This window comes from Hemicordylus capensis, chromosome 6 (genome assembly GCF_027244095.1).
Source record: "Hemicordylus capensis ecotype Gifberg chromosome 6, rHemCap1.1.pri, whole genome shotgun sequence".
Classification (NCBI taxonomy): domain Eukaryota; kingdom Metazoa; phylum Chordata; class Lepidosauria; order Squamata; family Cordylidae; genus Hemicordylus; species Hemicordylus capensis.
The window spans coordinates 79,766,604-79,790,835 of NC_069662.1; the positions used below are offsets into that span (position 1 = coordinate 79,766,604).

Sequence of the window (24,232 nt, forward strand, 5' to 3'; positions counted from 1 at the left end):
TTACCTGTAGAGGAAAGTCGGTACTAGAAGGCACTGGCATGAGCAAGGGGAAGTTTTTTTGAGAACATGAGGCAGGGAAACAGATAATCATATTACTTGTATCTTGACATTTGACTCTATTTCAAACTCTCTGCAGAATAGCACTAGAAAATATTGGAATATATTATGAGAGATTTCAGAGTGCTCAAGACAACCTTTGATTTCATTCGAGAACCAGGAATCTCAAGGATATTCTGATCAGGAGTATCTTTTCTTTGGAACATGTTCCATTGCAAAATACCATGACAAGGATCCCACATCCATATGGGCATTTCCCTTGTGGTCATTTTACATATTGCAAGTACGCTTGTAAGTTTTCATTTTTTTATGAACCAGGTGACTGGCAAAAAATATATTTTGAAGCACTTTACCACATGTTCAAGTTCATTTTATTATGGCTGGGGATGATGGATGTTGCAGTTCAGCAACATCTGGAGGACCATGGAAACTCCTGAATTAGACAACTCACTGGAGAAAATTTAAAAACCATAATGATTCAGAAACAACGTTTTGGGCTCTAGAACAAGTTGATGAGGGTCCTCTCATCCTTTGAGGAGAGAAGTCAAATAGATTCTGGAGTCAGAAACTTTAGTACCCTAAGGTACTAAGGGAAGGAGAGCTGGTCTTGTGGTAGCAAGCATGACTTGTCCCCTTAGCTAAGCAGGGTCTGCCCTGGTTGCATATGAATGAGAGACTTGATGTGTGAGCACTGCAAGATATTCTCCTCAGGGGATGGAGCCACTCTAGGAAGAGCAGAAGGTTCCAAGTTCCCTCCCTGGCTTCTCCAAGATAGGGCTGAGAGAGATTCCTGCCTGCAACCCTGGAGAAGCCACTGCCAGTCTGTTTAGACAATACTGAGCGAGACGGACCAATGGTCTGGCTCAGTATATGGCAGCTTCCTTTGTCTCTATATACGATATGAAGTTTTACAGCTGCTTCCACTATTACAGAGACCCAGGTTATTCAGTAGTAGTAATTACACTGAGGCTGGTTGGTTTTAGACTCCTTATTTAGTTGCAAAATGTTAACCTGGGTTTTTAATACAACTTGATTTGTGTTGTATTACTGTTTTAATACCACATTACAATTGATTTGTAGATATTTATTAATGCAGTTTTTACATATTACTTTGACAATGGTGAGCTTGTTCTGTGAGCTGGTGTAATTATCTTCTTACATGTAGGAGGCAAGTCATTTAGGTATATCCTCATATAAGGACGGTTTCTTGCTCATTTATAATTGGTGGAATAGCTACCCCCAGGCAGAGTTTTGGATAGTTGAATATGAGTTTTTCTTTGGAATAAGTAATGAATCACATGCTTAAACTATTTTTATAAGACATATATGTGCAATTTGTCAAGAATGTTTATGTGTTGCCCATTGTATTTGGATTTTATTGCTATAATCACCCCCCCCCCAATTTACTATTCTTTATCGTTTTTGTTTTAGTGCCCTTGAAAAAGGTTTTTAATCCAAAACATGTTAGGTCTAATAAAGACAACACTGAAGCATCTGAGGAACCCCTCTTGTTTTCTGTCTGCCTGGCAGGAGGTTTAGGTTGGACAAAAGGAAGTACTTCTTTACACAGCAAGTACACATAATTAATCTATATATATAAATCCCTGCCACAAGATGTGCTGCAGGTGCTCTTTAAGAGAAGTGGAGCTCTGTCAATCCCCAATGTCATTTTGGAAGGTGCACATAGGGTACTCGGAAGCATAGAATTCTAAGGAGAAAATGCTGGAAAGTACTACACTTCCCAGACTTCTATGTGCACCTCCCAAGATGACTATTTGCCTTAATAGGGCCCTACTGATGCTGGGCAAACCACAGTAATGTGTTATGGGAACAATTGCCTCCACACGATGCCAGGGGAACTGCACAGATTATCTGGCTTTGGAATTAGTCAGGGAGTCACACAGGATTGATGGGAGCTTCCACTGGCCCCCAGGTCTTACAATGAAGATAACTGATATGATGAATCCAGTTTTTAAAGAAGTGATAATGATCGGTGGAAACAGACAGTGTGTAAAGAAATCACAATAACTACAAATACCAAATCATCAGTATGTTTAAAATTATGGACAAGTGCCCTTACACATAAACAACTCTACTAGGAGGCTTAAAGGCCTTTTAAACACCACTACCACCTAATGGTGCTGTGGGGAAATGGCTTGACTACAAAGCCAGAGGTTGCCAGTTCAAATTCCCGCTGGTATGTTCCCCAGATGATGGGAAACACCTATATCAGGCAGCAGCAATATAGGAAGATGCTGAAAGGCATCATCTCGTACTGCGTCGGAGGAGGCAATGGTAAACCCCTCTTGTATTCTACCAAAGACAACCACAGGGATCTGTGGTTGCCAGGAATCGACACCAACTCGACGGCACACTTTACCTTTACCCTATACTTAGCTGTTCTGTGTTTTCACTAGGAAGCTCAGTAAGTACTTGCTGCTTCCCTTCAAAAATCTAAACCAATGGTCCCCTATTTGCATTGGCTGAAGGACTTGGAAGCTATAACACAACTCCTGGTTTTTAGACTATTTAGAATATTCCAATGAGATCAAAGTATGGTATAGATTCATATGAATCCAGCTCTTACCCTTTTTCCATTGACCTTCACATAACAAAATGTGCACAAACTACTTTTTCCTCCCAATATCCTACTAAGGGGCTGACATCCAGATTGCTACTCATGAACAGACCCATTGAAATTAGTGAGACGAGTTGGTCACGAGGAACTTGTCTCATTAATTTCAATGTTTATGATTAAAGTGAGGCCTCTCATTGACCAGGCAAAGCCATTTTGTGTAGGTTACACTTCTAGGAAAGTTCAAGAAATTAAATATATGCAATAGAATTTGTCCAATGTGCCTGCACAAGGAAAGTAAAAGAACTGTTTGAAATTTGTAGGATTTCAGCTGCAAACATTATTCATTTTATTGTGTTATGACCATATATGGTAAATTGGAATCTTAGTAAATTTGACTCTGGGAAAAGACCTTCTGCTTTTCTGAGGTACGTTGCTTTGGAATTATTGAGTTGATTCTTATTGAGTGTTCAAACTCTGTTTAGAATAACAAAATATGATCATTAATTCAGAAGTTCTGCTTTTAAAACCCCAAAATTATTTAAACTTTGAACTTGGGTTGAAGTTGTTGTAATGTATTTGAGTTAGTCTGGAGATGGGGGGACAGGGGGCACCTTTATTGACTATGGAGCAGCTATCCCGGTAGTGGTGGGGAATAGAAGTAACGTTGGCATATCAGCAGGCCGTTCTAGGGGAAGGGTAGTCAGAAATTTAATAGCTGTCTCCCCTTCCGGCTCTCCTGCCAACTCTTTGCCCTCAGGGAGCACTGCCAACAACCCACATAGCCTTACCTTGCTCCTCTGCAATGCCAGGTCGGTCCAAAATAAACCTGAACTAATCCATGATTTGATCATGGATGAAGGGGCCGACCTGGTATGTATTATGAAGACTTGGTTAGGGGAAGCTAGTGGTCCAGTTTGGTCCCAGCTTTTCCCTCCAGGATATTCTGTAGAGGAGCAGGTGAGGGGACGTGGCCAGGGAGGTGGAGTGGCTGTGGTCTATAAGGATAACATCTCCCTTACCAGGGTCCCTGTTAGAGTATCAGACCATATTGAATGTGTGTACTTAAGTTTGGGGACTAGTGATAGACTGGGATGTCTGTTGATGTACCGATCGCCCCACTGTCCAGTGGAATCCCTTACTGAGCTCTCAGACTTGGTCACGGAACTCACGCTGGAGTCTCCCAGACTCTTCGTGCTGGGGGACTTCAATGTTCATTTTGGGACCAATCTGACTTGGGCAGCTCAGGAGTTCATAGCAGCCATGACAACTATGAGCCTATCCTAAGTGGTCTCTGGACCAACGCATCTTTTTTTTATTTTTTATTTTTACATTTTATATCCTGCTTATCCTCCAAGGAGCCCAGAGCAGTGTACTACATATTTAGGTTTCTCCTCACAATAACCCTGTGAAGTAGGTTAGGCTGAGAGAGAAGTGACTGGCCCAGAGTCACCCAGCTAGTTTCATGGCTGAATGGGGATTTGAACTCGGGTCTCCCCGGTCCTAGTCCAGCACTATACCACACTGGGGACTACACCACACTACACCACTACACCACACTGGCTCGTGCGTTGTGAGGGTTGTGAGGGGACTACACCACACTACACCACTACACCACACTGGCTCGTGCGTATTGCAGGTCACATGCTTGATTTGGTCTTTTACTCTGATCAGGGTGATGTTCTGTGGTTGGGGACTCCTGTGATTTCCCCGTTGTCATGGACGGACCACCATCTGGTTAAGGTTGGACTTACAACCACTTCCCACCTCCGCAGGGGTGAGGAGACTATTAGAACGGTCCACCCAAAGAGGTTATTGGATCCAGTAGGATTCCAAGAAGCCTGGGAAGGATTAAATTTGGCTTTGCCGGTGATCCTGTTGATGCCCTGGTTGAGAATTGGAACAAATTGCTCACCAGGGCAGTAGACACGATTGCTCCCAAGTGTCCTCTCCAACCCACTTCAAAATTGGCCCCTTGGTATACGGAAGATCTATGGGGGCTGAAGCAGCAAGGTAGGCAACTGGAGTGCAAGTGGAGAAAGACTCAACTCGAATCTTACAGATTGTGGCATAGAGCACATTTAAAGATCTATGCTCAGACAATACATGCGGCAAAGAGGCGGATCTTTTCTGCCCATATTGCCTCTGCGAGTTCACATCCAACGGAATTGTTCAGGGTTGTGAGGGGACTAGTATCCACCCCCCTCCCTTGAACCAGAATTTGGAGTCATCAGTTACCCACTGCGATGTGTTTAAAGAGTTTTTTGCAGATAAAATCTCTCGGATTCGGGCCGACCTAGATAGAGACTCCACAATTAATTTGATGTCTGAACTGGAGGTGCCCAGCAACTCCTCTTATGTGATTTGACTGAATCGGTTTCATTTTGTGACTCCTGAGGATGTGGACAAGCTGCTTGGAGCAGTGAGGCCTACCACTTGTTCTCTCGACCCTTGTCCAACATGCCTTGTTCTATCTAGCAGAGAGGCTGTTGTAGGCGGCCTGGTGGAAATAATAAATGCTTCTTTGAGAGAGGGCAGGATGCCTCCTTGTCTTAAGGAGGCAATCATTAGACCTCTTCTAAAGAAGCCTGCATTAGATCCCTCAGAGTCGAGCAATTACAGGCCTGTTTCCAACCTCCCATGGTTGGACAAGGTAAATGAGAGGTGGTAGCCTCTCAGCTCCAGGAGGTCTTGGAGGAAACTGATTACCTAGACCCATTTCAAACTGGTTTTCGGGCGGGGTATGGGGTGGAGACTGCCTTTGTCGGCCTGATGGATGATCTCCAATTAGGAATTGACAGAGGAAGTGTGACTCTGTAGGTCCTTTTAGATCTTTCAGTGGCTTTCGATACTATCGACCATAGTATCCTTCTGGAACGTTTGAGGGGGTTGGGGGTGGGAGGCATTGTTTTACAGTGGTGTGATTCCAGATGGTGTAGATTGAAGATTGTTGCTCTTTTAAATCTGAGCTTAAATATGGTGTCCCTCAAGGCTCCAATGCTTTCTAACATCTACATGAAACCGCTGGGAGAGATCATCAGGAGATTTGGAGCTGGGTGTTACCAGTACGCTGATGACACCCAGATCTACTTCTCCATGTCAACTTCTTCAGGAGCTGGCATATCCTCCCTAAATGCCTGCCTGGAAGCAGTAATGGGCTGGATGAGGGAGAATAAACTGAAGCTGAACCCAGATAAGACTGAGGTACTTATTGTGCAGGGTCAGAACTCTAGAGACGATTTTGATCTACCTGTTCTAGATGGGGTCACGCTTCCTTAAAAGGAACAGGTTCGCATTCTGGGAATACTTCTGGATTCACACCTCTCCCTGGTTTCTCAGGTTGAGGCGGTGGCCAGGGGTGCTTTCTATCAGCTCCAGTTGATACGCCAGCTGTGCCTGTTTCTCAAGATCAATGACCTCAAAACAGTGGTACATCTGTTGGTAACCTCCAGACTTGACTTCTGTAATGCGCTCTACATGGGGCTGCCTTTGTACGTAGTCTGGAAACTTCAGTTGGTTCTGAATGTGGCAACCAGGTTGGTCTCTGGGTCATCTTGGAGAGACCACATTACTCCTTTACTGATTATTATTATCATTATTATTATTACATTTATATCCCTCTCTTCCTCCAAGGAGCCCAGAGCAGTGTACTACATACTTAAGTTTCTCTTTCACAACAACCCTGTGAAGTAGGTTAGGCTGAGAGAGAAGTGACTGGCCCAGAGTCACCCAGCTAGTTTCATGGCTGAATGGGGATTTGAACTCAGGTCTCCTCAGTCCTAGTGCAGCACTCCAACCACTACACCATGCTGGCTCTCACTGATGGAGCTACACTGGCTTCCAATAGGTTTCCAGACAAAATACAAAGTGCTAGTTATAACTTATAAAGCCCTAAATGGCTTAGGCCCTGGGTATTTAAGAGACCGTCTTCTTCACTATGAGCCCCATCACTCATTGAGCTCATCTGAGGAGGTCCATCTCCAGTTACCGCCAACTCGTTTGGTGGCTACACAGAGATGGGCCTTCTTGGTTGCTGCCCCGAGATTGTGGAATGCGCTCCCTGCTGAGATACGAGCCTCCCCATCTCTGGCAATTAAAAAACACACACCTGAAAACCCATCTTTTTGCCCAAGTTTTCTCAGCTTTTTAAAAAAAATATATAGGTTTTAATCTCTGGTTTATTTTTAAATTTTTAAATTGTTTTATTTATTTATTTATTAGATTTATATATCGCCCTTCCGATATGGCTCAGGGCAGTTCACAACATGATAAAAACAGTTAAAAACAAATTAACAATTAAAATCAAACTATTAAAACACAATAAAACCAATAAAACAGCTAAAAGCCCTGAAAATCAGAGCAACAATTTAAAACAGTTTAAAACAATTAATCATTTAAAACTCTGGAAGGCCAGGCCACATAAGTAAGTTTTAAGGGCTCTCTTGAAGGACAGCAATGATCTCAGATTACGAATTTCTGCCAGGAGTGCATTCCATAGCCCAGAAGCAGCTACAGAGAAGGCCCGCCTCTGCGTCGCCACCAGACGAACTGGTGGCAACTGGAGACGGACCTCCTCAGATGACCTTAACGTGCGGTGGGGATCATGTAAAAGAAGGCGCTCTCTTAGATAACTCGGACGTAAGCCGTTCAGGACTTTAAAGGTAATAACCAGAACTTTGTATTTTGCCCGGAAACATATCTGCAGCCGGTGTAGGTGTTTCAAAACAGGCATAATATGGTCTCTCCAGGTTGCCCCAGAGACCAATCTGGCTGCCGCACTAACTGAAGTATCCGGACTATGTACAAAGGCAGCCCCACATAGAGCGCATTGCAGTAGTCAAGCCGGGAGGTTACCAGCTGATGCACCACTGTTTTGAGGTCATCCTATTCGAGAAATGGACGCAGCTGTCGAATCAGCCGAAGCTGATAGAAAGCACTCCTGGCCATGGCCTCCACCTGAGATACCAGGGTGAGGCCTGGGTCCAGGAGTACTCCCAAGCTGCGCATCTGCTCCTTTTGGGGGAGTGTAACCCCATCCAGCTCAGGGAGATCTAACTCATCCCTCAGATTCTGAGCCCCCACAATGAGCACCTCCATCTTGCTTGGATTCAGCTTCAATTTGTTCTCCCTCATCCAGCCCATTATGGCCTGTAGGCAGGCATTTAGAGAATGAGTGCCATTTCCTGAAGAGGAAAAGGAGAAGTAGATTTGGGTGTCATCAGCATACTGATAACACCCAGCACCAAATCTCCTGATGACCTCACCCAGCGGTATCATGTAGATATTGAAAAGCATTGGTGATAGAATGGAGCCCTGGGGGACTCCATATAACAGCTCCCATTTTGAAGAGCAACTGTCACCAAGCTCCACCATCTGGAATCTACCTGAGAGATAGGAGCGGAACCACTGCAAAGTAGTGCCTCCTATCCCCAACTCCCCCAGGTGATCCAGAAGGATACCATGGTCGATGGTATCAAATGCCGCCAAGATATCCAGAAGAACCAGCAGAGTCACACTCCCTCTGTCGATTCCCCGGTAAAGGTCATCCATCAGGCCGACCAAGGCTGTCTCAACCCCATAGCCAGCCCTAAGGCCAGTTTGAAATGGGTCTAGATAATCAGTTTCCTCCAAGACTGCCTGGAGCTGGTCGGCCACCACCCTCTCAATCACCTTGCCCAACCAAGGGAGATTGGAGATTGGCCTGTAACTGTCCATCACTAAGGGATCCAAAGAAGGCTTCTTTAGGAGTGGTCTAATCAATCCCTCCTTCAAACAAGGGGGCACCCTATCCTCCCTCAGTGATGCGTTTATGATATTAACTAGGCCATCTCCAACAATCTCCCTGCTAGATAGAAGCAGCCAAGTCGGGCAAGGATCTAGAGAACAGGTGTTAGGCCTCACAGCCCCAAGCAGCTTGTCCACATCCTCAGGAGTCACAGATTGAAACTGATCCAATCTCATACAGCAAGAGAGATTGCTGGACACCTCCTCCATAGACCCTGCAAAAACAGTGGAGTCCAAGTCGGCCCGAATACAGGAGATCTTGTTTGCAAAAAAACCATTAAAGGCATCACAGCAGAAAGATACCAGGGACTGATTTGAAGTAGAAGGAGCAGAAATCAAACTCCTCACAACCCAGGATAGTTCTGCTGAGCGCGAACCTGCAGCCGCAATGCACACAGACCAAAACCTCTTTTTTGCCGCACGCAACGCAACCGCATAACTTTTCAAATGGGTCACATGCTGTATCCTATCAGATTCGAACTGAGTTCTCCTCCGCTTGCGCTCTAGTCACCTACCCAACCGCTTCAGCCCCCACAACTTCTCAGTATACCAAGGGCCATTTCTGCAGCAGGTCGGAAGGGACACTTAGGAGCAATCATGTCTACTGCCCTGATGAGTTCCCTGTTCCAGGTTCCCACCAGGGCAGTTTTTGTATATATTTTTAACTGGTTTTATGCTATTGTTAATCACCCAGAGATGAAAGTTTGGGGCGGTGTACAAATTTGATAAATAATAATAAAATAAATAAATAATAAATATGTCCCCAAGCATAAAGTGATGCATTCAGCTACTTTGAGAGGTAGGAATGTTCATACAAAATTTGGTATCTGTAGGTAATTGGGAAATTTGATATTCAGTACTACAAAATAAATTGTTTAAAACTAGCTAGGCCAGGCACAGAGCGTCTGCACCTCTAGTTTGCCTCAGCCGTTATCTCTCCCCTCCACCCACCTGCCGGTGATTATTTTCAGCCACCCACCCACCCTTCCACTGGCCGCCTCAGCCTACCACCTCCTCCAGCCTGCCACCGCTCTTCCTCCCAGCGACTGGCCCGCTTCCTATGGCCCACAGCCATGCTTCCTCCTGGCGGCCACTGCGGTCGCCTGCCTGCCGGGCGCACCTGCCGGTCACGGCGGCTGTGGACACCCACCTGCTGGTCGCAGCAACTCTCCTGTCCACCAGTTGCAGCTGGCCACCTGCCCACTGCCATCTTCTTCAGCCACCTCCGCCACCACCACATTTTTTTCTCTAGCCTGTCCCGTGGCTCTCCGAACTCTCGCGAGAGTTGACACACATGGGATTAGCCATGGGTACTTCTTAGAGAAATAATAATAAGATTTCCCCAAGTATATTTCAGTGTTAAAAAAATCTCTTTTTTTGTCTGCAATGTGAGCAGGTGAGCAACTGCTAAACTTACTCTAAACCAAAGAGTGTCCTAAAATATGCTTCCTAAAATCAGTTAGTTTCTTGACTGATCAAATCCTGACACCACACACAAGAGGGCAGGTTTTATACTTTTCACTATCAAAAGTTGATAGGATTTTGTGCAAGAGGATATTGCTCATTTAAATGGAGATGAAGTCTGTATTTGATGATGTTTGGCTTCATTTCTAATATGGCACTGTTATCATACTGTAGTTTAAATAATTGTGTAGTTTTTAAAATTGTAATTTTCTAGCTGTCATAGCTCTTTGATTGAGATGATAAAAATATAATCTAACGTCTGAATATGAAAGATTATGCCAACTTCCAATCAGTAAAATACTTTACAGCAACAGGGCCAATCTGGAAGTGCCATCAATTAATTTAGTCCAAATCTTCATTTCCCCACCAGGATCAAGAGCTGAAAAACAAATACAGTTCTGCAACTGTGGATGGTGCTGATTGCTTAACATCTGTGATGTCACCAATAAACCTCTCCCTCAATCCCCAGAGCTGTTCTGCATTCTTTAAAAAATCTTTTCATTAGTAAAATTAATAATAAATAGATAAAAATACATTTGGCATGTTGGGGGGGAATCTATAAATGAGGAAGAATCCACCTGAACTATGAGGAGAAAAGCATGACTGATGGATGAACCACATTTGGGTGAAACAGATTTGATATTATGTACATCTGTTGTTCAATGAATCAATGATTTAAATTGAGGTTTTTTCTTGTTGATTTAAATCAAGATTTTAATCAGTGATTTAAATCACCTTGCTTATTATATCAATCTATTCTGGAAGCAATGGTTGAAATGATAAGGAAGCAGATTTAGGCTAGATACTAGGAATAATTTCCTAAGCATAAGAGCTGTTGAACAGTGGAGCAGTCTGCCTCGTGCAGTGGTAAACTCTCTGTCATTGGTGGTTTTCAAACAGAGGCTCAAAACTCAATAGGCCTCTGTTAGGGACATCTGAGCAGGGCAATGGTCTTCCAACTCTAATGCTATGATTCCTGCCATATTAGAAATTATTATAACAGAACATTATGCTTGTTTAGGATCATAAGACCAACCTCAGAATGCAACACTATTCTGCATGCAGGGGGAGGGGACTGTGTCACATTGCTTTCAGAGGTTCTCAAGTACATGGCATAGACTAAGTGTGGGGGATGCTTTTGGTGCAGGGTTTACTGTCTCTAGGTAGGGAGCTTGGACTACATGTTGGGTTGGGATGCAAGTCACTTTACTCATCACACCAATACTGTTAATCTGCCTGTTTCTGATTCCACTCAAATATTGTTAAATCTGCCTTGACAGAAAAAATTGCCTTGTATAAATGGTATCCTATCTTTTAAACTATACCATGGTGTCAAAAACAAGGGTGAAGGGTGTGGTGTTTTTGGTTAATCCATTCATTGATCCAGGCCAACTTTTGAATGGTGCTTTATATTTATACTTTTATTCCAGTACTGGACTAGAGGCGGGACTAACAAACAGCCAATAGCAAGAGCGTGCAATGGGAACAGTCCGCACTTGCCTCTCTGTACATAATATCTATCTCATTAAACTATTAATATTCCTGATTCAACTCCACTGTCTTGTCCTTGCATACCACAACTCTTTCCTCTAGATTCTACATGGGGCTTATTGCTCTATAGTTTTGCAGAAGTCTGGATAGACAGACTTCTAGGCAGGCATTTCCTTCCCAACCACACTCATTTTTTTAAAAAAGGATGTTTTTCTTTCACCATTGCTATGTGTTTTTTTAATTCGTTCAAATTATTGTAAAACAAAACTAATAATGGTCCGGATTATCCAAAAGTTTCCAAGATAAGAACCAAGAACTACTCAAAATTTCACCAATTAATTCTAATACAGTATTATATGCATAATATTTTAGTTATAAATACTAATTGTTTAGAGTTTATTTCATTGTTATATGGCAGTTAACAAACTTGGGTTTTGTAATTAGTATAAATCTCTCCCTTTTTTATAATTATTCAAAATAAATGCTAAAAGTATTTGACATGACTAACATCTGATTGATCAAATAAGTACTTTTTACCAGTTAAATGACTATATAAGCTACAGATTGGATTCAAGTCTGCGGTGAAAGCTGTTCCATCTGCTAGTCAAACACAGGTGCAAATCCTACCCAAATCATTTGAGGAGTTCCCTCATTTTACTGAACTCCCCTGCAGTGTTCCCTCTAAGGCATATGCATATGTGCATGCTCACAAGTTTCTTGATGTCTGCTCCGTTAATTTACATTTCCGCTCAGGTTTAATCAGGCAGGCCCCGCTCTGAATGCATGTGCACACACACTGCCTTGATATGCCACCTAGAACATTCCACACGCAGATGAAAAAAGTTAGAGAGAACACTACTCCCCTGCCAACCTAATAACTCTTATCTTCAATCCTCAAAATGAAAATATGGAGAAGCACATTTTTCTCCATCCCAAAGTGTCTTTCCTTTCCCTCTCAAAAAACTGTAAGTAAGAAGTTGCTTCTCAAGTTTTACCTCTATCCAGTGGTGTAGTGGCAAATCCAGAAGTGCCTAACCTGATAGCCATGGCCACACACCTCACGTACAACAGATGCAATAATTTTGGGCGGGTGGGGGGCGTGGTTTCCCTGTTACAAGAAGTCAAGCCTAGTTTCCTAATCCTACAAGGCTTGAACTTCATGTAGTTATTCACCAAGAAGAGCAACCTGGATACCCACAAAGGATGGAGGATACTCCTCATAATAGTATACAGGAAGAATGGTAATAAAATCGATTGTAGTCTGATATTCAGTTAAGTGGCAAACTGTTGGAATAGCAAGAGCAGCGTATTATTTACATTTAAAAAACGAAGGACTTTGCGCCCCTGCTGAGAACCTGGGGGCAGGAGGAAGTACCAGGATGTGTCCCTGCCCGTCCCAGCAGCATTACACTACTGCTCTACACCTCTGTAGTTAAAAAACAACAATCATTCCTCTGAAATCAGGGGACAGGCTTCTAAAATGCATAATGAGCTTCTATAATTCGGGGGGGAGGGGGTGGACTGAATGTGAGATGTGCTCCAAGTTTATCTTTCCAAATCTACCTGCAATCTGTACCTGCCACCAAAAAGGAAATCAAATCACGAGGGTCAAGGCAACCAATTAGATACCACTTAAACTAATGTCACATCATGCTACCTAACTTTCAAAATGCCACTCAACACCAGAATATCACTGAAGGTTCACACAATTCAAACTGACAAAAATGAAAGAGCATTTTGAAAGGGGCTTTGAACATAAAGGATGATAGTTTAGAGCAGTGGTTCCCAACCTATAGTTCTCCAGATATTGCTGAACTACAAATCCCATTCATCCCCAGCTACAATTTATTGCAGCTCACAACCACCCCACCCACTAACATACAATATGATGTTTGTATATTCTCCTAAGGCCTATATGTAAGTACACATACACACACTTACCCCTAGAGTTGCATGATAACTGAAAGTACTGTTAAAGACAAACCATCTCCACCCCTCAATTCTGTCCTCCCATGACCCCCATTTTGTCCATGATTTGGCTGGGATTCCCAAAGCATGGGAATGCAACCAGTATCATTGATTTGGTCTTCCTGGTGCCCCATAGTAAGAGCAAGGTTTGCAAGGGACTGAGAATGGCCATACCAGTCTGACAGCAGCCTGAAGACACAGCAAAGCTGAACAAGAAAGATTAAGAGCTACCCTAGTTTGAGAAGAGTCTTGACATTAAATAAGAATCTCTGCTTTAGGGAGGATCCAAATCTGGCACAATGTCTGGCATAGGGACTAGTGTAGGTCAATCCGATCCCTCCCTTTTCACAGAAGTGAAAACATAACCCTTGGGTAATTGCTTGAGAATTGCTGGCCACAAGCAACAACAGAGAACCAGAAGGGCAAGAGCCACCAGCCTATTGTTCATTTGAAACATCTGAATAGGAGCAAGATGCGTCATGAGCCTTAATTTTAGCAAGCCTTTGTGGTCAGCCATTAGAGGGTCATTTCCAGCATGGGCATATGCCTAACCCTGCTCTTAAGGAAGAATAACTTTATAAGAGATGCCCCTCGTAGTGTGAATCCTGTATGTGTGACAACATGTACGACATACATGCTTTTCCCCTTTCCCCTTGAACACCTCAATATGCCCCAAGTCCAGCCCTACACTCTGGCCCTTCTCTTGGAGGACTGCTGGCCCCAGGCTGCCTTTCCACCATGCCAGAGAGCTTGCTGACTTGGCCACCTTCTCCCTTCTCCACAGCTTCCATCACTGCTGAGGTCTTCCTGAAGTGAGTCAGCATGAGTTTGAGGAACTTGCTTTCTGAACTGCACAGGGCCCTCAGCCACTTCCATAACTCCTGGGAAAGAGAATTTGCCTCCATCTTTCCTGAGAAAGACAACCAACATCCTTTAAAATCACACTTCAGCTACTCAGAACCTAGAACAGGTATATAGAATAAGACGTTCTTTTCACAACCAGGTGGGCAGGGCAGTGAGGAAGGCTTCAGAAGCCCAGCTTCCCTGCAGATGATCTTCGTGGACTGTCTGGGTGTGCAGCTCACACTCCCAGATGGTCCGCCGCTGCCCCAGAAGGAATACGAAGGCATAGGGCCCAGGAAGCATCGTGCCAACACCCGAAAATCCCACAATGCACCACGCAATGCACCATGCAAGTGATCCCCTGAGCGACAGGTTGGTGCCCATCAGTGCTTCCATGCTGGAGCATGATCAGGGAAATGTGGTTACGGGAGCATTTACTCCCTTAACCTCATTTACAAAGCGGGTTGCCTAGATGGGTTTGCCACCAGGGTGCCACCGGGAGCTGCATGCCTCCCAGTAGTTTTTATGGGCAGCCAAGAACAGGCTTGGCTTCCTTAGCCTGGTCTTGGTTGCTTGTGAGAACAGCTTCTATAACTCTTATCTTTCTTCACCTTGTCAATAACCTCATTGTTGTTCCCCTTCTCCTCTATGTTAGAATCCTCTCAAGCACTCAGTAGAACCCAATGCGATGCTTAAGGATCAGCATGTTGTAGTTAGACGCTTCTGACTGGTTCCTCAAGAGGTCACCAACTACCACTTTAATCTTGTGTGCCTCCATTCTTTAATATATTTAATCTTTGTTTTCAAGAAACATGTCTTGCCTCCATTACTCCCTTTGGAGTACTTTAACTCTGACCCTGCCTTTACCCAGAATCAGCTGTCCAGCTACCTTACAAAGCAGTATAGCCACAGGGCTTGATAACAGCCATATGCCTGAGCAACTGTGGTAAAAGTGGTAACAGTGCTTCCCTTTCCCCCTTGAAAGCTCTCTTTAAAATGGAGTAGTCACATATTTTTCCACAGCATAGAGTACATATGAGAACAAACAAGAGAAACACTTGAGAGGCAGTGCTGGTAATTGTGAGTGGTACAAAGATAATATAGTCACCTACAAAAACTCAATTGGGAGCAAACTGGAGTATCAATTTAAAACAAGTGTAATTGCAGAATGAAATTTAAACCCTTGTCAGTTATATGAAGGAAAACTGATTTCATAGGTATTTTGCCACCACCAACTATAGAATCACAGCCTCAGCCTGCCATTTAACTCCCTTTTTAACATGCTTAGAAAATGCTATAGTATTGTAGATTATTCTTTCATTGCAGCGGACACATTAAGCAGAAAGTGACAAGAATCTATAGTTCCCTAAATTTCAGCAATTTCTAAAATCTGCCAACCTTAATCACTTTTGAATTGATGATCTTTTGTTTGTTTTAGTGGCTTAAAAAGCAAGCCAACAGACTGAGCTTGACACATCTAGTCAAAAACAAAAGATCTTAATATTGTTGTACAGATGTCATACCAAAAATGAAACATGTTTCTGTTCATTTTAAGATGGTATTCATGTTTTGTTACATTCATGATACAATTCTCTGGCAAGCCACCCATTTGCAACAGGCATTGACACATTTTCTTTGGATCCAGGAGCCAGACCCGAATTTCTGAGCCAGGCAATGGACACGTGACAAAATTACCAAACACAGTGATGGACAATGTGAAGCGGGTGGGTAAATGGGCTGCTCTTTATCCTCTTTACAAGTAACATATTTAGAACAGTAACAGGGCTTTCTGGGATAAATAAAGATAGTATTAAATAACTCTGCCTCTGAATATGCTACTCTGGGCACTACAGTTCTTTGTTTTAAAATAGTTTTGGAATTTTTTGAAGGGTCTCCGTCCTAAAGGTTCTATAACATTGAGATTTGGGTTTGTAGTTCAAGACTTGACAGGTTCCAGGAGCCAGGGAGCCATGGCATTCTACATGCCATGGTTCCCTGGCTCTTTGAATCTGTCCAAAGAATGAGAATTATATAAGAGAAGCTACTGAACCTAGATTATTCAAGTCCTCAGTAGTATATCAACTGAGTTATTTTATACACATGTATAATTCTTCGCCTTAAAATTGTAAACCACTTTAGATTACTTCTACGGAAAGTGGAATAATTTTTTCTATAATCAACAAATAAGAAATTTTAGAATGATGACTTCACTTGCTCAGCTTGCAATCTTTCATGTGACAACTGAACAAACAGGTAAATAAATGCAAAATGGGAAAACTGACAGGATGGATGAAGTAGGAACATGGTATGCACCTGACATTTGTAGTTATAATCTGCCTCACCTCTTCTACACAAATATGTCATAGATAGATGATAGAAAGATATATAGACACACATGAAAACCAATCTGCATTTCAAGTTACTCAGCCAGCTGTTTTTCTGCCTAATGTCATCACAGGAATATTAACATCCAAGGGGCCCACTGAAATTCACTGAGAGGGGAAAGAACATGGGATACCAATCTCTGGTAATAATTTTAAACCCCAACAAAATGTGTTTGCTTGGAAGTAAATTACATTCATTTAAATGGGATTTACTTCCAAGTGAGTTTGTCAGGGCTTGGTTCCTAAGGCTGCAACCCCTGAGCACAATTAGACAGTTTAAATCCTCTTGGTCAATGAGATTTAACTGCTGACTAAATCTATTTTAAGAGAGTTACATTTACCTCTTGAACAAGCAGAGAAGAAACCAAACATGTGAGCAAAGAGTTACTTGTCAAAATGATAATGTTTATCTTAGTCAAGATAAAATACAGCCACAGAAATAGTACAGAAAGTTTCCTTCTTCATGCATTTTTAAAAGACAGCAGATGTTGTTAAAAGCAGTAGACTCACACTAGCAAGAAAGTGGATTGCCTGCACTTCCATTGGGAATTAAATGTTGAGGAATTTCTTAAATATGTAAATTTAACATATGGGTTTTGGCAAAGATGCTAGCATGTTCCTAGAAAAGGGGCCTTCCTCAGTTTCTACTGCTCACATATTCTCCCTTTCTTGTTGAACCTCTAAACCATGCACTTAAAAATAGACTACCAGATTATCTGGGTAAATCATAAAGCTCAGCTTATCTCTCTCCCTCTCTCTCCTTCCTCTCAAAACACACAATTTATTTTGTCCACCAGATCAGCAGCAGTGAGCCAAGAGTAATCATGTATGTCCCTGTGAACCCTCTTCTTGCCTGGCCAAATATGGTGCATGTATGTGTATATACTTGTTAGGTGAGCCTATGCTCAAAAATGTAGAGGGATGGAAACATGCAAACAAGTGGGCACGACTTCATGCCTATGCCTGTGGATTGTATTTGTGGCTGAAGCTGAGAGTGTTTATGTTTGTGTGTCATGACACAATCTTATGCAGCCAGAAAGAACAGCACCAGAAAGCAAAAGTAGAAGGAAGCCCCCTGTATTATTATTCTCAAAGTAGGTTCTCCCAAACCCAACAGCTATTTCTTTAAAAAAACAAAAACAAAAAAACAAAAAAAACAGAAAACCCTGTGCATAGCTAGAAGAAGGGGGGAAATAAGCCTCCCTCCACCCCGCCACACACACATCTCTTCTCACTGGCAATCAACTCAGATTTATAACAGAACAGAACCAAAAAGATAATCTTGGTTACATACTGGCCCAATCTTTTTAAATATGCAAACCTCTACTCAATTCCCTTACTCCCAAAACAAGCCCACAAGGCTACAGGCACCTGAGGAAGCCCTGCAGGGCTATAAATAGCTACTCGAGTGTTGGGGAGGAGGGGAATTTGCAGCAGTACATTCCTAAAGATGCTGCAGAGAGAGAAGCTCTTCTAGGGGATTAATTCTGGGGGGGAAAGATGGTTAGGAAGTTCAATGACATACTAAATACTGTGTGTGGAGACAGTGATGGAAGAAGCAGCTGCTACAGGAAAATGGGTTAGAGGTGCCATGAACACCTGGAGAAGGCTGTGGGGCAGATTTCTCTGGGTCAAGGGAAGAAGTAGTCAGAGGACTCATGAAAACATCTATATAGCTATGCATTTAGGTGGGAAGATTCCCAGTATTCTGAATACTGGGAGTATTATTTGCATGTTTGAGATACACACTCTGACCTTGACCTTAGAATACTGATGGTTTTGTCCCACTGAGAAAAGCATTCCTGGTATTATTGTTTTCAAATCATCATTTAGCAGGAAATGAACTCCTTCCCTCCACTAATAACCCTTGCTGTCCTTCTCTGTCAACCATGACCATATCTAAACTATGACATTAACACTCCTATCTTTCAAACTTTATGATATATGCAGGGTTGATCAAGAACTACATCCCACTCTGCACATTTAGAGAGTGCACATATCTCCTTGGTCACGGATATGCAGTTTTCAAGATACCTTAGTTTTCAACCAACCACAAGCAGCTGATAAGTCAACAATGTACAATTTAAAAATACTGTTTCCCCGAAGGCAGGCACAAGACCTACACGCACTCTCTCTCTCTCTGTCTCCATCCCACCAGATATTCTATATGCCAGTAAGCACACAAGGCATATACACTTTCTATACACCCAAAGCAATTATTCATACACATTCTACATTCCCTACTAGCACGTTTTCCACATTCCACATTTTGAGACTCCAATGCAAACACAACACCTCCATCCCCTATGTAATGTGTCTTGTGTCCACATTAGACATGATACAACACAAGCACTTTCACATGGATCCATTGCGCCACTGGACACACAAACCACATTTGTGATGTTACAGAAGTTTCAACTTCCAATAGACTCTGATTATCTCTGATTAAATTCACTTCCGTTTATGAAAAGTTTACAGCCTGAATATGTGGGATGACTGAATAGGTCTGAGAGCATTACTGAAAGATCTTGAAAAGGAACACAAGTTTTTAAAAAATCTTACATTTGTGATTTTAAGAATCATGAGATTGCCTGCATGGAGCTCGTGATTTTTAAAGCAGGCACACACCCCTCATAATTTTAAAGGAGCTCTGGCAAGACAAATTTTTCACTTTATGGGCTGGCAACTCTGTCTGCGTCCGTTCCTCCTCCTCTTGTGTACTGGGGAACAACAATGCAAAGAGGCGGGCGGGGCACTCACCGTCCTCCAGAGGGGTTGCCTCTTGGCACTGACCGAAGTGGCGGCGACGATGAGATGCGAGACGGCCACCATCAAGCCGAAGACGATGGCCAAGAGGGTGCGGACGGGCAGGAGGGAGTAGGAGACGAAGGTGACCAAAATGAGCTGCCACATGCCTTGCTCGGGGGCGCTGGGGGGCTCCATGCCGTAGGCGCCCAGCGAAAAGGGGCAGCAGAGGAAAGCGAAGGTGAAGCTAAACAGCAAGGTGAGCTTGACGATCTGCTGCAGCTGGGTGACCTGCAGATACTTGACGTTGGTGACGATGAAGAGGGAGAGGAAGATGATGCAGTGCACCGGGTGGGAGCCCTTGGAGATGGTCAAGCTGGGGCCCGACAGCAGCTCCACCAGCGCCAGGCTGGCCGTCAGCACGATGAGCACGGCCAGCGCCTTGAGCGTCGACGTCTGCTCCAGCTTCAGGTTGTAGTTCTGGAAGAGCGACTCTAGCTCCTTGCAATCGAATTGGTCCTCGCAGGCGACGGAGTCCAGCAGCCGCCGCCGCGACGGGGGACCTCCTCCGACGACCACGCCGCCGCCGCCGCCACCACCGACGGCTCCCGCCGCCGCCGCCGCCGCCGCTCCGGAGGTGCTGCCGCTACTGCTGGCGGCCGGTGGTGGTGGCGGCGGTGGCGCGGCCGCCGGCGGCCCGGCAGAGGAGGAGCAGCAGCAATAGCGGCAGCACTTCTTCTTCCTCGTCTTCTTGCTCTTCTTGACTTTCTGAAACGGTATTTCCTCCATGTCAGGGCCATTCATAAACCCCGGGGAAGGAAAGCTCCTCCGCTGCCTCTGCCGCTACGGCACGTCTCGCTTCGCTCATGAGAGAAACAAGGTGAACGCGAGCGGGGGGGGGGGGCGGAGGGGCGGGGGGGGCGGCTGCGAGGCTGGCGGCGGCTGCTGCTGCTGCTGCTACTGGTGTCTTCTTGCGAACGCGGGAAAGCGGCGGCAGCGACGGAGAGCAACAGCAGCACCCGACTGCAAAAGCCAGCCCCAAAAGAGAGCAGCCGTAACCTGAGGCAACCCACTCGCGAAGCAACCACCGCGCCACACGCAGTAGCAGCAAGCAGCAGAGTCCACTCGAGACCCCCTCAGTCAGAGGCGGCGACTCTTGCGGAGCCAGAGACCTGAAGGAGAGGGCAAAGTCACTCTCGCTCGGCTCGGTAGTTCTTCTTTTTCTGCCTCCTCTCCTTCTTCTAGGGCTAGCTGTCCCCGCACTGCATATGCAGAGAGACTCTCGCGCGCTCGCTCGCTTGCTCGCTCTCTCCTCCCCCCCCCCGCCCCCCGAGCTCTCAGGGATGATAATCTCCTAATGCCTTCAAAACGCTCCGTCCACAGGCTGCAAAGCTTGAGAAAGAATAACTACCAAAAGACAACGGACCTGGATGAGGGAAAGCAGTCTTATCAACAGGCTGCTCCGGCTTTCAGGGAAAGGAAATTGGGGGGCTGGGGTGGGAGGGAGTCAGACATGCTGTTTCCTAGGGGGAAATAAGGGGCAAAACGAAACAGGTAAACCTTCCCACCAAGAATGCAGTTTAAGCAAAAAGAAGATGGGAAAGGCAGGGTTAAGCTGAGGGGGTTCAGGAGACAGGCAAGGATGGGGAAGGATCCCCTTCCTAAGTCCAAAAGCATTTTCATGGGAAACTGTTAGAGAGCTTGGAGGGGAGATTTCTTTATCTACCCCGCTAAAGCAGAAGTGCACAGGTAAGGAGAGCCCTGCTAATTAATATTGTCTGGAGACATGGAGTTAACATTCCAAATGAAGTAGTTTATTGAGGAAATCCATCAGGGAGATATATAAGGCTTACATGCCTGGTTGCTAGCTACATATGGGAAGAGGAGGGAGGGAGAAGAAAGCAGTCTCTCTCTCCAGGTGAGAGAATGAAACCTGAGAGACTGTCAGTCTTACAAAGGGGATGTAGAGTTAAGAAAGCATAGTCAGAGAGGGGATTCCCTTGCTCACTATCTCTACCCCTAGTGCCCCTAGAGGTCAATAGAGTCCTGGTGCTAAGTCGATGCCATCCAGAGCTGCATCTCCAATACCCCTTCTCATTGTCTCATGCACCAATCTATGACTCGCATCTTCTCTTGAAGAATCTCAAGAGAAGGGTCTCTTGGTAGTGGCTTGGTCAGCCCTTCTGCTATCATGTCTCAGTTGGGCAGTATTTTTGCTTAACTAGCTCACACTCTTGTGCCTCTCTCATAGTGGTGCTTTATGTCTAAGACCTCTGTTGGACATATAGTCTTCTCCATCAGATGCATCCTTGGTTGTCATCAAACATCTCAGTTTGCTTTGGCTCATCAGTTCCAAAGTCTAACAGTGTGTAGCCATGTGGCTTCTTGACATGCTTGGCCAATTGAAATGGACTCTGCCTCTGTGGGTGAAAGTGCAACAATTGACTGCTTCTGGCTAGTCCAACTGATGGCTCCACCTCCATAGAAAAACGTGTCCACTTGCAGACTTGTGATCAGTTTGGTCCTCGGCCCAGTCTGTGTCCATGTATCCCACTAATTTGGGGTTGCTGCTTGCTGATATTAAGAGCTTGAAGTGCAGTGTACCCTTCAAGTGTCTTCCCAGCCTTTGGACTGTAGTCCAGTCATTCTCGGTTGGTGCACTTATTCTTCTGCTCAGAATTTCCACTACTGCAGCTATGTCTGCCCTTGTGGCTGTTGCTTTGTACATAAGTTTCCCAATTCTTCTTCAGTATAGACTGTTGTCTGGCAATGACTCACTGTCCTGATCTTGCTTCAGTAGGTTTGTCTTCTTTGGTGTACTGGCATCTTTGGTTTCTGTGAGTTTCAGGTGTTCTAGGAGATCCTTTCTCTTCTGTTTCTGGTTCAGAAGGTAACTTCCATTCTCTTCTCTTTCTATTTGAATGCTGATAGGAAATGCTTCCTAGTTCTTTCACTTCTACTTCTTTGTTCAGGTGTTCCACAATCTCATGACTGTCTTCTTTCTTTTCTTAGCAAATAATCAAGTCATCAACACAAGTCAGAATATAAGCCCATCTGTCATTTTTGAATCTTGAGTATAGGCAAAGGCCAGCTTTTCCTTATGTGAAGCCCTCTTTGAGTAACATCTGGTTCAGCTTCTCATTCCGTGCTCTAGCAGCTTCCTTTTCTGGAATTTGCATACCAGCCTTTCTTTTCCAAATTCTTCAAATCCTGGTGGCTGTTCCATGTAGATGTATTCCTCTATTTCTCCATGCAGAAATGCAGTTTTCTGGGTGATCAGCTTTCATCTTTCTTGCTGCTGCTATGCTGAGAACGGTTCTTATTGGAATATGCTTCACAACAGGTGCAAATGTCTGATCATAGTCTTCACCATATTTTTGAGAGTATCCCTTGGCTACTAGGGATGTGTGAATCGATTTGGGTACAAATAGATTTGTACCCAAATCTAGTTGATTTGGGTGATTTGGAGACAGAACAAATCGCCTCTGTGGTCCATTGGCTAGATTTGAGTCTAAATCAAATTGCGCCAGATTCAGTTCGAATCTGCTTGTTCTCCTGCTGCTTCAGGTCTGTCCTCTTTGAGGAAACCTTTCACTCCTTGAGCCATGAGACTTCATCCTGCATGACCACATTTTATAATTAAACCCATCCTGTCTTAGGATTGCTGACTGCCCCGTGCTGCTGTCTCCATGGCAAAAAGAAAAAGAAAAGAAGAAGCTCCCTGTCGTTTTTCTGCAACTTCTTTCCAATCAAGCAGGCTTTCCACTCACTTACTGTGCCTCTTTGTTTGCTTTCCCTAGGCTTTGTTTGCCTTTGGTTGCTTTTTCTGGGATCACTGTGCCATAACCCTTGTAGAGATTTAGAGGGGAGTTTTCTTTATCTACCCCAGCTGCAGTGGAAGTGTGTAGGTAAGGAGAGCCTTGCTAATTAATATTGTCTGGAGACATGGAGTTAAAGATCTAAATAAAGTAGCTTATTTAGAAAATCTATCAGGGAGATAGATAAGGCCTACATGCCTCATTGCTAGCTACACACAGGAACAGAAGAGGGAAGGAGAAGAAGGAAGTCTCTCTCCAGATGAGAGAATGAAACCTGAGACTACTAACAAAGGGGAAGTAGAATAGAGAAAGCTTGGTCAGAGAAGGGATTCTCTTGCTCTACACCTAGTGCCCCTAGTGGTCAATAGAGCCCTGGTGCTAAGAGTTGATGCTATCAGGAGCTGCATCTCCAACAAAAATGACTTGTGCTTGCACACTGCTTTTCCTTGGGAAACCAGGCACATATCCCCAGTCTGAGTAGATTGGGGGGGGAAAGGAAAGAGAGAATGATAACAGGAACAGAGTTTGCACACCTGCATATCTCGCCCCGGTCCTCCTCACTCCTACTTCACCTTCCCCATCGCAGTTAATGCATGCACATCTATGCATTTATTCCTCTCACCACCCAAGTGTGCTTGAATTTTTTTTTTTAAGTTGTAATTTGTGTCATGCCTCTCTGTAAACAGATCAGAATGGGTACCTCATATTGCATGCAGTTAACAGCAACAAACGGGCTGCAGTCCTGATAGTAGGAAATTGTGGGCAGCGAGGGGAAAGAGCAGAGATAAAAGCCTTCCTTTACAACTATTTCTACAAATGTATAGCTGCAGAGTAGTTTGAAATATAGTGGTGGGAATGGAATGGTAATTGAAATGAGAGCTGATTTTAATAATTTTTTCATCTTAGCTGTCACCCCCCCCCCATATTTTACCTGCTAAGCAAATAATCACCATTCTGAATAAAATCATAAATACATCTAAAAGGTGCTCCCTCTCCACAGCAGTGTCCTAGGCATGGACACTGCCATATCATAATGTTTCTTTCCCCTTGCATTCCAAGACTTAACCAGAATCATACAATACAACAAACGGAACAAATATTTA

General features: G+C 44.2%; 1 protein-coding gene across 2 annotated transcripts in view; it reads right to left on the bottom strand.

Annotated features, from left to right (window-relative positions):
• The window catches only part of ADCY1 (adenylate cyclase 1), a 285,419-nt gene extending 264,800 nt beyond the window's left edge, over positions 1 to 20,619 (bottom strand). For both annotated transcript variants that reach the window (XR_008309536.1, XM_053259719.1), the window contains exon 1: positions 19,327 to 20,619. Coding sequence is in view for 1 of the 2 variants with exons in the window: in XM_053259719.1 (XP_053115694.1) it covers positions 19,327 to 20,115 (789 nt within the window). In the remaining variant the exon portion in view is untranslated. The remainder of the gene's footprint in view (positions 1 to 19,326) is intronic.
• Between the last annotated feature and the right edge of the window lie 3,613 nt (positions 20,620 to 24,232).